The sequence below is a fragment of the Chaetodon auriga genome, chromosome 21 (genome assembly GCF_051107435.1).
Source record: "Chaetodon auriga isolate fChaAug3 chromosome 21, fChaAug3.hap1, whole genome shotgun sequence".
Taxonomy (NCBI): domain Eukaryota; kingdom Metazoa; phylum Chordata; class Actinopteri; order Chaetodontiformes; family Chaetodontidae; genus Chaetodon; species Chaetodon auriga.
Genome location: NC_135094.1, coordinates 11894651 through 11909879, shown reverse-complemented (window position 1 = coordinate 11909879; position 15229 = coordinate 11894651). Strand labels below are relative to the sequence as shown.

Here is a 15229-nt window from a genome sequence, read left to right as displayed (position 1 = left end):
ACTCAGAATTAAATACATTTCGCTGCAAGCAATATGGAAAATATGCGACTTGGTGCATCAGATGGATCTGTGCCCTGCTGTGAGCATGCTGCATGTACTGTTTTACAGTCAAATCACTTAGCTTGAAAAGAGGTCAGCCTCGGTTTGGACGGACCGCCTGTACTCTCTTAGCCAACTCATTTTACCAGAGATATATGTTGTATTTGGCTGAATCAGACAGGCTTATCTAACAAACCACAGGCTCAGAGCCTCATTTATGTGAAAGGGGTATTTCAACATGCCGGACTGTCTTGTCAGGCAGATCCGTTTAAACACTTGACTACTTTCCAAGACTAGACTTAATCTTTATTATGCATTTTGAAATACCCCTTAATTCTTATATTTGAACAAGACAGCTACATGCTATCTTTTAGTCCTGTGTAATGACATGTACAGTGTATTAAATTGTTAATGTTTTCTAAGAATTCTGGGGAAAGAGGACAATGAACACTGATGCTGGTGTTACTGCTTTTACTCTGATACTTTTAATCTCACATTTAATATTTTCTTTCTAGTCAGTTTTTCACCTTTCATGTAAAATATCTCAAACAAAATTCAAATATATTCAAGGATTCAAACTTTGTGTGATTGGATGGACTTGATATTTCTGGACTATCCTCTAGAACAAAAATTGACTTGTGATATGAGTACCAGAATTCTGTCCCGTTTTTGCCCAGGTCTGCCGCCTGCAGTACCATGCCTCTCAGGCGTGAACAGTCTAGTGTTGTGCTTTTGACTGTTGTTTATTTGGTCGCTAATCTCCAATACTAATGGGCAGGCCAAGGAGCTGCCCACCTACAAGGACAATGACTTCATCAATGATGGGCAGAAGATCTACATCGATGAGGAGAACAAGAAAATGTTCCTGGAGAAACTCAGGAAAGATGTGGAGGTATGTGTTAACAATCAGATATGACTGAAAATGTTGCTGTGAATTACAAAATAAATCCCTCTGTGTGTTACCTTTTCTATCTGTATTAATACATTTCTACTCTTTCCCATCTCCCTCCTCCTTAAACACACAATGCTCCCCTCCTCACTGCTTTTTATTTCCTCTGCCATCCCACCGTCTTCCATCGTCCTCAGTTTCTGGCCCAGCTGAAGCTCATGGACTACAGTCTGCTGGTAGGGATCCACGATGTGGAGCGAGCCGAGCAGGAGGATGTGGAGAGCGAAGACAATGAGGCCGAGGAGGAGGGCGAGAGCGACGGAGGGGGCATCGGGACGCCCCCCGACAGTCCCAGCAACACCCTGGACAGCACCAAGCCTCTGTCACCAGGGGAGTTTGATCCCACTATTGACGTCTACGCCATTAAAAGCAATGAAAGTGAGTCGCAAAATGTGTGTGTTTTTCAGGCTTGTAATCTGAGGGATGTATTTGACAGCTAAATAATAAATACAGTGCTGAGAGCTCCCCCTACTGGGTATTTTAGTTCCCTGCTGCTGTCAGATATATGTCACAGATTTTGTTTGTCATATAAACAGTACCTGGTTTTGCCTGAGGTTACTGCAGATATATAGATTCTCATTCAGGGTGCATTTGTTTTAAACCACAGCTGCTCCCAGGAAGGAGGTGTACTTCATGGCTGTCATAGACATCCTTCAGCATTACGATGCCAAGAAGAAAGCTGCCCACGCCGCCAAGACTGTCAAACACGGGGTATGTAGCTGCGTGCGTGAGCTGTTTAAACGGTTCTGCTCAGAAAATGATGCCTGTGGTGAATGACGGTCGTCTGTGTGTCCCTCTGCAGGCCGGAGCGGAGATCTCCACCGTGAACCCAGAGCAGTACTCCAAGAGGTTTTACGATTTCATCACCACTATCCTGTCGTAGCCTCCAGGAGCGACAGGGGGCACAGAGGCACATGGGAAAGGGAGGGCAAGCGGGGAGTAGGGCGGGGAAGAGAAGTGACGGAGAGAAAGACCATCGAGAGGCTGAATTAATAAGGTGCTGTGATGGCTTTGTATCACTCTGCCTCATGCGTTCTCCTCATCCCTCCCTGTTTGTTTCTCTCTCTTTCACTGGGGTGCCACGCTCTGCAGCTAAAAAAAAAAACAAAAAAAAAAAACATCATTCGTTTACATTTAACCTCTCCTCTGTTGAATTTTGTTCATGTGTTACTTTGGATGATAAGGGTGTTGAAAGCAAGTGTCCAAGTCATTACGTTTTTTTTTTTTTTTTTTAATCTAATTTCTTTTTGTCTGTGTGGTTGTTCATATGGGAACATGGCTTTTTTTATTGCCTCTATACAACATCCAGAACCCTGCATTTCTTTTTTTTTTTTTAATTTTATTTTAACATTTGTCTTCCCCGCGTGATGTTTCAGGGGAGGTGGCGGGGGGAGGGTATGATGTGTAAAGTGTGAGGCCAGGGGGAGTGCAGAGGTCAGATTGCGGCACAGAGTGAGGTCTCTCTTGCAGAGAGAAGGCTTAAGCGAGACATGACGACGAAGTTCATGTCGAGCCTCGCCTAATGCAATTGCTTCATTTCTGGAAGTAGGAAGCAGTCTTCCAATAGGCCAACAGCCAGACCCCCACCCAAATGCTATACAAGTACTCAGCCAAACAAATCTTCCTATTTGAGTTCCTCCATCGCTCACCCTTTAGACGCCTCCCCTCCCGCTTCCCGCTCCTTCGTGTACAGTTTCCGGGTTATCCTCCCGCCACACGCTCAAACAAACACTTCTCATCAGCTGAGATGAGTTCGGTTGTTGCAGTAAATTCTTAATGCTTGTTTCCAGCGCTAATTGCCTCAGTGGTTGTCAGTGCTTCGTCCCTTTTGCTTTGTTGTGATGCACAGCGATTAAGAATGATTAAGAGGAGGATGTGTACCTTTAAAATGAGAAGAAGAGGGATTCGAGCGTACGGTGTCATTTACTTGCAATACGTTGGGCATTGTTACGTGGGCCTGGTTTCTGTTCCCGTGACGGGGAATGACCCAGAAGTCTCTTGTGGCTGTAGTGAGGCACATCTTTGTACAAAGGGTGTCACAGTGAAACATCAGCAGCCCTTAACTTTCTGTTACCATCAGCACCTTATGAGTAAAATCAAAAAATGTTGCACTTTTGTTTGTTCGTAGAGGTTAGGAGCTCTTGTTCTGTTACATGCGCTGCAACAAAGAGGAAAATGAACTCTGCTTTCTTAGAATTGAGTCTTTAGAGGCCTGAGCTCAAACCCTGCCTCCTCACCCATGGGCACTTCTGACTGAAGGGGTTGGTTGGGAAGAATTTACTGCAATATAAGACGGGGAAAGTGGATGAGATCTGTTTACAGGGCTTTCGTAAACCAACCTTTCCAATCCTTTTTAGAAGTGCTCTGCGGTGGTGGTGTTGTGGTGGCGGGTTTTGGGACCAGGCGACAGTATGACTGCGCCTGTGCGTTCAGGGCAGACAGCAGACTGTTTACCTCCAGCATCGTACCAGCACACACCCAATGATGGCGAACGATGTGTGTGTCAGTGTTCAAAAGTCGAGTCGGGGGGGGGGGGGGGGGGGGAAGAAAGGGGAGGAGGGAGGTTGGGAGGAGTAGCTGCAGATGTAAAGTTACATGTTGTTAAGTCATTAACACCAACGGCTTCGTTCTCACCTCTAACCTCAGCTGTGAGTCTGTTACTCATCGTCGTTCGTGTTGTTATTGTTGACGTTTTTTAAAGGTGGTTTATCTGTGTTTGAATTTGGCGGTTTTATGAATTGATGTGGTAATTTCTTTTTGTTTCTGTTTGACTTTTTTTTTTGTCGTTTTTTTTTTTTTTTTTTTGTATATTTTGCACAGGAGGAAAGGAACCAAATGTTACGAATACGATCCCAATTAGTCGATATGGTCTTAACAAGGGAAATGCAATATACTTGTGTGTAAGTGAGAAAAGCTGTTGTGAGTGTGACGTTGCGTATCACTTCTGGATAACCAACTTAAACACGTGAAGTCGTCGTGCTTGATTATTCTAACCCATGCAAAAAGCTTCCATCACAATATGTTTTAGATATCATAGATTATATTCACATTTATATTTTTACATTGGATTTTAGTCATGAAATATAGTCGTATTTAAAAAAATAAAAATGAAAAAAATGGAGCCACCCTTAGGAATGAATGATGATGCTGTGGTAAATGAAGAATGATACTGCTTGAATTTATACAATGCTTACTATAGATGTACTTAAAAAAGAAAAAAAGTAAAAAATTTGCATGTCACAGGACTAAGTTTCCTTTTCCTTCTCTAGTCTGTGTTGTTGGCTGTTCAGGTTCTTGTTGTGTCCCTAGACTTTAACCAGATATGTGAGCTGTTCAGCGTAAAATAGTCCCTACCATGCTTTAAAATAACTGTTTTTCATTGTATACACTGTGCAAGATGTGTGCCTTTATACTCCAAAATTATTTAATTTTATATTTTGTAATCTTTTTTTAAAACAAATGTAAAAGGTTATTTTAATAATAGGCTGTTTACTTTGACATGCATTATTTCCAACTTTATTTCCGTCATCCTGCTCAACCACCCCCCCCCCCCACACACACACCTCTGTGTTTAGACTTGTTCATGTTCTTGAGTCTGTTAAACAAAACCATGCTAATGATTGTGTTTTAGCCAGCAAAAAAAAAAAAAAAAGCAAAAAAAAAAGCAAAACAAAGTGAATAGCTGTCTTAAATTTGAATATGGTGGATCGGTTTCTGTTCTGTACATTCAGATCCATCGCTCTGATTATTCAGTGTGCGCAGGCGCCTCTCTCCTCCTCGGAGTGAGGCGGCGTCTGCTGATATTAATCCCTTGTTCGTTTCACGCTGGTCCTGCCTTTATAAAGAACGTGCGTGCGTGTGGTGTGTGGAAGTGCATTGTGGAACGTGCGCGTGTCGTGATTGTGTTTCGTCGTGCTCGTCCTCGCTAAGTGACGGCTTCCCCACCCCGACCCCCACCCCACCTCAGGAGTCTGTCAGCATCTTCATCACATTTACCCCCTTTTTTGTGTGTGTTTGTCCAAAATTTCATTTACTTTCAACTCCTGTTCCTTTCTGAACCAGGTTTACGTTCTCTTACCTCCTTCCCTCCGTATTTTGTGTCATCCAGATCACCTGCGTGTTATCAGGGAGGTTATCAGCTGATAGTTCATCCTGAGTCAATGGATAGTTGATATTTCTGTGTTCTTTCACTATTAATGGGCTGTTTTGTTTCTATTGTCACGTAGCTTATACTGTACATAGGTTGTGTCATAAAACAGGGAATGAGGGAACACAATCGTCTTCTAGTCTGCTTTGCTCTGTTTGGCCCTGGAGGCTCCCCATAGTCAGGCATGAGCGAGTAGAAAACCGAGCAGTGCGTGCTGGGAGAGTGAGTTTTCTTCTGTTTTGTTTTGGGAATATTAACTCTGGGTCCCTTGTGAGGAAGGCGATGACGGACCCCAACAGATGCAAATTAAAGACGATTATAACACACGCGCCCTGCTGCTGTACGATACAACCAGTCCTCGCTTTTGTGACTTCTCTCACGAATGAGCTCCTTCGCCCGTTAACCCCACCCACCAGTCAACCTGCTGCCACTGCTAACTTGCCAAAAGCATCCTTCAGCAGTCAGAACTACCCCACACGAGCTTGAAGAACATTGCGTATCGTATAATGTGTCTGTTTGTCTGAGCTGAATTTGTCTTTTTTTTAACATGTACTGGGAGATGGAGCGAGGCGATCTCTGATATGTGAACATGCCCAAAGTTCTGGGAAACGGACGCTGTGTTCTTGTGCTTTATCAAGCGTTGAGGGAAAATTTGATTTGACAGATGCAAGCGACAGGAAGCCGGGCAAGATCAGCAGAGCTGGAAAAAAAAAAAAAAAAAAGAAAGTCCTTTGGCTGTAAAATTCCAAATCAAATCTTTGTGCAGGAAAAAAAGAGTTTGAAAGTGTTTGCATGCGGATGTCTACACACAGCAGGCCAGGAAACATCCCCTCCTGCAGTTAAGCTTTGGTCTCACAACGGTCCCGAGTACATTTAAGACTTAAGCATTGGTTAAAGCATTACTCTGTGTGTATGTGTGAGTGTGTGTTTATTGCTGTCTGACAATGGTTGGCGAGAGTTCCCTTTCAGTGGCAGAGAGGCCAAAATGTTGATGTATGTTTATTGTTCTTCACATTTAATGATGATGATGGTGATAATAATACACTCCATTCCATAAGCGTTCACTCAAACCAATTAAAGCACTTGTTCTGCTTGACTCAAAGTCTGCTTTTCTCTCTTCTTTGCAGGGTCCTGCCCTGCATTTATTCATTCACTGTTAAATGTTGGTTTACACTGATGGCCTGTTTTTAAAATTATATATTTCTCACTTAAGTTAATGCGTCTTTGCTGAGGGAGGAAGAGGGGGGAAAAAAAGCTTTGATTCTTCAACATTTGCCATTTTTGCCACAAAAACTAGATGTTTTCTTTGTACTATTATTTGTGATTATGTCCCCTGTTAAATAGTTTATGAATGAAATACATCTCAACCAACATTTCATAATAATTCATTCAATTTGGAGAGAAAAAAACTGTAAAACTAAAAACTGTAAAGGTTTAGGAAAGATATTTATTTTACTGTATTCTTCTTTTTTTTTTTTTTTTTAGCCTATTTTTGTTGTGTTTGTTTGTTTGTTTGATCAGCATAATGATAAACAAAAATCGCCAACAAGATGTGTTTTATTAGCTGTAGTATTTATTTCCGGAGGGAGCCGCGCTCTGGAAATATTTCCTCCCACTTCTGTTTGGGTGTGAATGAGCATAATGTCGCAAAGGCTTCGGTCGTTACACTTTGAAAAATTTAGCCTGAATAAACAAATCAGGCTGTAACGCTTTAACACAGTCCCATGCATAATTTAGTGGAGTCTGATTGTAGACGTGGACACACTGAGAGCTGCAGTAAAAAGCCGTTTTTGTAAGAGGATTACTCAAACACTCGTCTGATATTAATATATATGAAGAACAAGCCGTTCATGGAGGAACAAAATAGGCTGAACACCAAGCCGAGCTGACAGTCTGCGTCTCTGCCACACGCAAAACATCAAATGTCACAATTAAAAAAGCTGCAAGGGTGCATGGAAGCACTTACATGTTGACTCATAAACAGCATTTGTACCGAGAAATGTTTATTTAATTTGTATTTTTTTTGTGTGTGTGAATCGCAAAAAACCCTGTGCTGAAGACGTGTCTTCGTGCTTCATTAGTTTTGAATTTTTCTCACTCAAATTCAAATTAGGTTGAAGTATGAGCTCCCATTGTTTCAAGCCTTTTTTTTTTCTCTTTTTTTTTTAAACCACAAAATACAGCCCGGCTTTTCAGTTCCTTTTTATCTTTATAATATGCTTTAATGCTTTACATTTTTGATCCTAATGATTATCAACTGCTCCAAATGCCCCGCACCTCATGTGTCGGAGGACCAGGCTCAACCTCCACGTGAAGAATAACTCGCTTTCCTTTGCTTTGTTGCCATGCACGCACCAACACGTGATATTTTTAAGTGTATATAGTAAACGCTAGAATTTCTTAATATTTACATTTCGAAGACACATTTGCGTTACTTCAACAAATGAGAATAAAGAAGAGCTCTGACAGGAGAAGATCCGCCTTCGCACAAGAGGCGCTTTTGTTTTGCAACAGCCGCTATTGCACAATTAGTTCAATGCAAAGGTAAGGAAAAATGCACAGGTCGTGTTTTCGATCCTGCTTTGCTTTGTTCATACGCCAAATACGAAATTTACTGATTTTTATTATATGCCTGAATGAAGGCGGCAGTTGTAGGCTATTTATTTATGTCCAGCTGAAGTCTGTGTTTATTCATTTGTGCTGGATAGTGAACAGAGGAAATCAGAGGCTGCTTTGCGTCGCACTGTGTGGATATAAAGTCAGATTTTGGAAAGGGGAGGAGGGGGCGATGGTGGTGGCAGCTGCAGCCGGAACATGTTCAAATCTCCGCTGCGGTGAGAGGCGGAGGCTCATTTGCACCGTCAGTACAATGTGGAGAACAAGCAGAGACAACCCAGCAGACAATAAACAAAGAGCGGCTCGCCATGTGCGCTGCAGCTGCTGCACACACACACAAACATACGCGGACACACACAACTGAGCTGCAGCGAGGAGCCACGGCCGCCAGGGGGCAGTCTGAGCCCTGCAAACCACAGCAGAGACGTGGAAAGATTCATTAAGACAGATAACACACCGCATCTTGTGTGTGTATGTGATGAAAATGTGCATGAGCTGCATGTCTGTGAGGGAAGCTGCTCTTGAACAAGCGGACTCCGGTTCAAATCCAAGTGCCAGCAAGCATCCAGCCCAGCCTGCCCAGGTGTCTTTGAGCAGCATAACTCCAGTGCTGCTCAACCTGACCTTTGACCTCTCTATGATTGGCAGAAGAGAAAAGTTTCCATGACAGGACACACTGGTTGTGAATGTGTGGTCAAAGAGAGCAGAAGTTGTTCCTCACCTCAGAAAAATGGGATGTTATTGAAAGGGGTCTTTTTTATTATATCTTTAGGGTCTCTTACACTACATATAGTGACAATATCGGCATATAATGTCTATATATCTGTCCTAATACACAATACATTATAATGAAATATAAAATACGGAGATCTGTGGTTTGATCAAACAGATTAAATTTACTGTGAAGACATGAATGGAACGTTTTCATGTGAACGTGTGAACAGGATGTGTGAGCTGACGTCAGGCCGGCTGGTAGTTCTCCAACCTATCCAGCAAGACCTCTGAGTAGCCCGGGGAGTAGTACCTGCAACAACACAGTTTTTAGAAGTAGCACAGCGCTGAATTGAAAGCGCCTATTTAGAAAACCAGTTTAACCTGTTTCTTAATATTTGCTGAGTTTATTCTCACGAAACACTTATTGTAATTATGGTGAATTTTCTTGTTCATATCATTTGAATTTATTCCGGCTCATTTGACTGTTAAAGCATTGTTTTAGCTGACACTGACAGGAAAGACGGGTGGAGAAAGAAAATAGAGCCAAAAACAGGAGTGAGTCATCACACAGCTCTTAAATTACTACTGTCTATACGGTCATGTGATCTGATCAGTCAACCCTAGATTACTGTTTACATTTATGCATGTGTGTGTGTGTGTAGTGGGGAAAGAAAACACACCTGACGATCTCTTCAGGGAAACAGCTGTTGATAGCGTTGATGTGCTCTTGCAGAAGGGAGCCAGGCTCCGCTTGGATCTCCTGGACTTTCTTCAGCCCCCCGCTGGTCACGAACAGACGACGAGCCTTACTGTCATGGGGCAGCACCTTTGGAGGAAGGGGACAGATGTAAAATCTAAGATCTGAAAAACATTCATTCTGTCTCTCTAACCAACGTGGATTCAGGTTGTGATACTGGTCATAGACTCGCTCACCTTGCTGAATTGGCAGAGTACATGTTTGAGGATGTTGCTGGGGACATCGTAGAGGAGGGGCTCCAGACCCGGCAGGTAGGTGCACTTCTGCAGGATGCTCTTCAGAGCCTTCTTACTCTGAAAAGAACAAGAGGAATAAAAGGTACTGTATGTGCAAACATTTAAACTTTTCAGCTTTTTCCCAAGTGAGCTTTGATGCCAGCTCAATAAAATCAAAATCTCTACATGTACGGCTTAAAAAGAGTTTGCTTTGTCTTCTACTGCTCTCTGTGCACCAAAGTTCCATTACTGATAACAGCAATTTGTTCTTCACTGTTAGTACAACCAGATAAAAGTAAATCATGAGCAAACAGTATTTTAGCTCTGCTTTCTTTCTCAGGCTGAATGTCTTGACTTGCAGAGCAGCAGCTCTTACTTTAGCCTGCAGGTCCTCTGAGCTGCTGGCGTCCATGTAGACTTCCAGCAGTTTGGGCAGCAGGTTGGCTGTGGCCACTGCCTTGGCGTGCTCAGGGGTGTGATGGCCTATCTGGCCGATGGACCAGGCCGTGGCTGCCTTGATGTGATGTTCAGGCTCCTCGGACAGACACAGGGCCAGCTGGGGCACCCCCTGCAGGACAGGAGGACACACAGCACAAGGGGACCGGTTCACTTAATGTGACCTACATACCAACCTGAGGGGACGTCCCTGGTTTTAGTGGTGGGTTTGGCGCGTTCAGAGGAATCAGACAAGAGATTAACCACCACACACGCACACCTTGGAGAGAATGACAGCCATGGCGAGGTTCTCACTGTGAGCTGCCACATATCCCAGCATCATGATCCCCGGCAGCCGCAGGTTTCCACGGCAGTTGCCCAGATGGTCAATCACCGCTGCCATGCCGCCACAATTCACAATCACCTGGGACAGCTGGAAACGCACACACCCAGACGCGTTACTTTGTGTCCAGCCATGCATATTTGTGCTTACAAGCGTGTGTGCAGTACCTCAGGCGTGTGCTTCACCACCTCCCTCATCAGGGTGGTGATGTTCTTCCTGACGTACTCGTCTGGATCTCTGAGGCAGGCCACCGCTGCAGGGAAGATCTCAGCCTCTATCACCATCTCTGCCAAGCTGACCGAGTGCTTACTGATCTGGCTGAGGGCGGAGAACACCTGCCTCTGCATGGAGACAAAGACATGTCGGACGGAGCTCCATTTTTGGAAATTTAGTTACAGCTTCATGTTGAACATTTCTATGTTAAAATGTCACTTCTTCACTTCACTTTTGTCCCTTTAGCTAGCGCTCAAATCACACTTTTCTTTATAATGTCACGTGTAATTCTTTCTAGTCAATTGATATTTAGATGATTTGTCAAAAAAAAGTCTTTTATTTTCAAATAATTTGTTTTCAAGGAAAGGTGCCACTTTTTGATCAAACGTCACTTTTTTTTATTATTTATTTAGGTTTTTAAAAATCTGATGCAAACAGGAGTTATGCATGATTGTGTTGCTTGCAGGATCTGTAAAATGTCAACACAAATTTTCTTCTCTACTCCACCATATTTTGCAAGTTTTTATAACTCTGGTAATCTATAATGTTTGCTCAGAAATATTGAGTTACTAAAATGGTAATTTGGAGCCTACTCAATGTAAGAAAATACAAAATAGAAACGAAGAACGTGTCTCATTCATGACATAAAATGCTTTTTACTGTGAATTTTCAATAAAATGATGGAGAAAAATTTTCATATCACTTTAATTAATTCACAATGTACCACATGGAATTCAGACACTGCAAGAGGTTTGTTAAAAAGGCGAATGAAGGAGAAAGAGAACAAATACATGGAACACTAGAAACCATTAAGTAAAAATACACAAATACATTTTTTAAAATAGATATATTTTCACAAATCTGCTCCAAAGGGTCCTTTAATAATCATTCAGTAATATTATGCAACAACATCACAGTAACCTAATGATGTACAAGTGAAAGCATGACAGAAAAGCATTTCTGTCTTAAGCTTCAATAGTCAAACATTAGAGCTAACATGAATATTTATCATGCATGTCAAGTACTGATGATTTTTACCTTATTTTACAAGCATTGCCATAAAGCTTGTGAACATGTACAAAGAAGAAAAATCAAAACTAATAAAAATGATCAGTTACTGTAATTCCATGAAACGATTTGAATGGAGTGTTATACAGAAATGTGTTTCTTTCATTCGTGCCATCATACATGGCTGAGTGACACCAGCAGCTGTTTCAAGCGAGGCTGTCTTACCTTGAGTTTGGCGTCCGGGTTGAGGATCATCTGTGCCAGGTGTGCGATGGCGCCATTATCCACCACAGTGTGGGCCAGCTCCGGTGTGTGTTTGGAGATGTCGCTGAGGGTGGAAGCCGCAATGCGTTTGAGGGCCATCTCAGGCTCCAGGAGACACAACACCAGCAGGGGAACAGCACCTGCATCCACCACTGCCTGAGACAACACTGCACAGTGATGGAAACAAACACAGGTAAAGCACGTGTGTGTGCAAATATACGGGTGTATGAAGGAGAGAGTTCTGAGGCAAAGACTGATATTTGAAAAATCGTCCCATGGCCTAAGAGGAAGGTGAGAAATCTAAGCGTGTCAGTGTGACTTCCTTACATGCGTTGTGTCGTGCGATGTAGCCTAGAGCCCAGGCGGCGGCCTCCTTCACCCCGGGGTCAAACTCCTCGAGGCAGAGGACCAGGGCGTCAACTCCCCCACAGGCCACCACAGCCTGGGCCAGCTCAGTGGAGTGTTTGGCAACGGCACGAAGCACGAACGCTGCTGCTTTCTTATAGAACCTCTGCATGCAAACACACACAGGTACACACATCAGCTCTCATGGTTATATTGTCCTGTAGTTTGATGGGAAACCTCAATGCAAAGCCTGTAATGAGGTTATTTTTTTCTTCCAGTATATAGACAACTGTAAATATATACTTTATTTTGAGCTAATTTATGCCAGAGTTTTCTCTGTTCTCTTTAACCCTCATGCTTTGTTGGCTTTGATTTGTCATTATTTAGGCATCCACATTACTTAATGCTGTATGTGTAAAAATAAAAATAATTGCATATATATGTATTACATTTTCTCTACATTTTCTCAAACTCTATAAATAGAATATGCACTTAATATTAAGATACATATATTCACCATTAACTAGTTTCTTATGAGCATGCATATTGGTAGTATACTCGCTCTTCATTAATCATTATAGAGCACTTATTAATTTGTTGATCTGTATGGCCATATTCCATTAACTAAGTTTTCCCTCAGTCACCTCCTAATTACTGCTTATTGATAGTAAGGAAGGAAGTTGTTGTCCATAAATTACAATCTTAATAACCCAACCTGAACCCCCAGAATAAGGCATTAATAAGTGCTTTGCAATAACTAATAAAGAGCCTACATGCTACTGTGCATGCTAATAAGCAACCTGTTCATGGTGAATATGTGTACCTTAATATAATATGTTACCACTATTCCTTTGAAATTTTAATTCTCAAAATCATGTTTCTACGCAGTTCAGATCACATGAGGAACCAAGCGGACAAAACAATGTTTTTCAGCGGTTCAAAACAGGGTCTCTCCCAAACAGACCACTTGAGTAGTGAGTCAGCACACCGTATAAAGTCGCAAAGCCACCTCAGACGTTGTCATGTTTTCCTGCAGGTCTCAATGGAGATTTTTCACTCTTTGAGCAACAAACACTGAATTCTCACCATATCTGACATAAAAGGTTCGAAAATATAAACTGTCAATTTTAAGTTTATTACGTAAGACTGCGATGTTCCATTAATGACAAGAACTAAACCACGTCTGCCTCCTCTCTGAGCCTCTGAGTGGGCTGAGAGAGGGAAAACAAAGGCCTGGTTGCTCTCATGGTAAAGGGCTCTTAGGTTTTGAAGTAGCTCCCAGGCGAACTGCCAAGTTAGCCCAAAACACACTCTGACATTCAGGGGGCTGACCCGGAGGGCCTGCAGGGTCTCTTTCTATCTCTTTCCTCTCTCACACACACACACCAGCCCCTAAAGGGTACTTTAGTGTGCACTCCTATGGCCAAAGGATGAGATACTGACATTCTGCGAGGCCAGAGATTGGACCAGCTGGGGCAGGATGTCTTCCTTCACCACGGCCTCAGCCAGGTCATCGCTGTGGTCTGCCAGGCGGCCCAGAGCCAGAGCTGCCGTCTGCTGGATGCTGGGGACCACGTCCAGTATCAGGGGACGCAGCATGGACATCACACCTGCAGAGAGGACAGGAGGGGTCCACACACTGGGAATAGCAGTGAAAGCTAACATTGTCTTATAATAATCCTGTTTCTTACCAGCGTTTAGGAGGATTTCTATGTTTTGTGGTCGGGATGCCAGATCAGCAACAGTTTGCACGAACTGCATCCTTGATTTCTGATACTGCTCAAAAACTGCAAAGCACAAACCAGACAGACAGACAGACAGACAGTCAGACTCTTTGCTGAATCTTTCCTGCATGGATAAAAGCAGCTCATGAGTCTCACCTTGAATGATCTGCCGCTGACTCATTGCCTTTTCTTCAGGATTTATTTCCACACAGAAAACACGCAGGGTTTATCACAGTTTCAACGGTTTCTCCTGGCCGTCTCCAGGTCCGGGTTCTGGGTAGTGTTGTTGTTAAGCGTTGCCGTGGCAACAGACGGGAAGCGGAATGTGGCGCTGCTCCTGCCGAAGATCGTCTGCTGCAAAGATGAGTCACTCTCTGAATCCGCCGGCAGCCGGCGAAGCCTTCGTGCGTCCCCGGAAACATGCAGCGTGTGAGCGCTCCGCGCTGCCCCCTCATCTCTGCTGTCTATCAGCTCCCGCTAAAAGACAACTGCGGACATGTCGCGCACTTTGACTGCACCTCGGCTCGAGAGACAACAGAGCCGCGAAATCCAAGCGGCCATTGGCGCACACGGTGACCGCTGGGTGTGAGCTGGTTTTAGGCTGCGCGGTGTGGCGCTCAACATTTCACGATGAAAGAAGGTTCCCCCCCCTCTTCTTTTTAACTTTTGCCCTCCTGCTCAGGAGTGTGTCCTCAAATGACCTGCCGGGAGGAGCTCCGCTTATTTTCGCAAAGCACTTTGTAAAGTCCGTTTAAAAGAAACGATATGGCCCAATTAAACTTTATTATCATTATGATTACTATTATCATTATTATTATCATTGGTAGTGGTAATGGTAATAGTAATATTAGTAGTACTTGTAGTAGTCGTAGTAATAGTAGGAGCAGTAGTATTGATGCTGTTGTTTTTTATTATCACTGTTATTATTTTTCTTAGTATGAGTAAGCCTATCAGTATAATAAAATATGATCTGTCCAAACATTAACCTCTCTCTCTCTCTCTCTCTCTCTCTCTCTCTCTCTCCCTCTCTCTCTGGTATTTGCGCTGTCACAGCAAACAAAGACCAAAAAACTTATTCAAGAAAATTAAAAGCAATGATAAAAAATAAGTGCAAGTGGCATTTAAAAAAAAAAAAAAAAAAAAGTAGGTATAAAAATGGGTCAGTTAAGACATAATGTCATCCTCTAGGTTTGGGGGCTTTTGGTGGTGAATGGCTGGGTGACAGTGAGGTTTATCTGAGATGTGCCGATTCAGGTGCAGCAGATTTATTTTTGTCCAGGTCGCAGGTACATGTTCTACCAGGTGTGACTCCACAGCGTCCTCCTCCGTAACGGCTATTTAAATATTGTTTTATACAAAGAGATATTAGTCCACCAGCGTCATAAACCCTGTCATCAGACTCAGGTTTTGTTATTGTTTCGTGGGGCTGTTGTTGTTGTTTGCTTGTTTTTTCCTTAAAT

The 15229-nt window shown here is 43.0% G+C and overlaps 2 protein-coding genes across 6 annotated transcripts in view; one reads left to right on the top strand and one right to left on the bottom strand.

The window, feature by feature from the left end:
• Positions 1-4662, top strand: part of pip4k2aa (phosphatidylinositol-5-phosphate 4-kinase, type II, alpha a) — a 28686-nt gene extending 24024 nt beyond the window's left edge. For all 5 annotated transcript variants that reach the window (XM_076761656.1, XM_076761660.1, XM_076761659.1 and 2 more), the window contains 4 exons: positions 818-931; positions 1126-1366; positions 1596-1699; positions 1791-4662. In XM_076761656.1, coding sequence (XP_076617771.1) covers positions 818-931; positions 1126-1366; positions 1596-1699; positions 1791-1871 — 540 coding nt within the window. In that variant the 3' untranslated portion in view covers positions 1872-4662. The remainder of the gene's footprint in view (positions 1-817; positions 932-1125; positions 1367-1595; positions 1700-1790) is intronic.
• Positions 4663-8494: 3832 nt separating this feature from the next.
• spag6 (sperm associated antigen 6) lies at positions 8495-14018 on the bottom strand. The gene is made up of 11 exons (XM_076761647.1): positions 13926-14018; positions 13737-13832; positions 13489-13655; positions 12028-12211; positions 11662-11867; positions 10383-10556; positions 10153-10305; positions 9814-10005; positions 9399-9515; positions 9146-9291; positions 8495-8775 (listed from the first exon to the last, which is right to left on the bottom strand). Exons 1-11 carry the CDS (start codon positions 13948-13950, stop codon positions 8712-8714), a joined length of 1524 nt encoding a protein of 507 aa, XP_076617762.1. The 5' UTR covers positions 13951-14018; the 3' UTR covers positions 8495-8711.
• Between the last annotated feature and the right edge of the window lie 1211 nt (positions 14019-15229).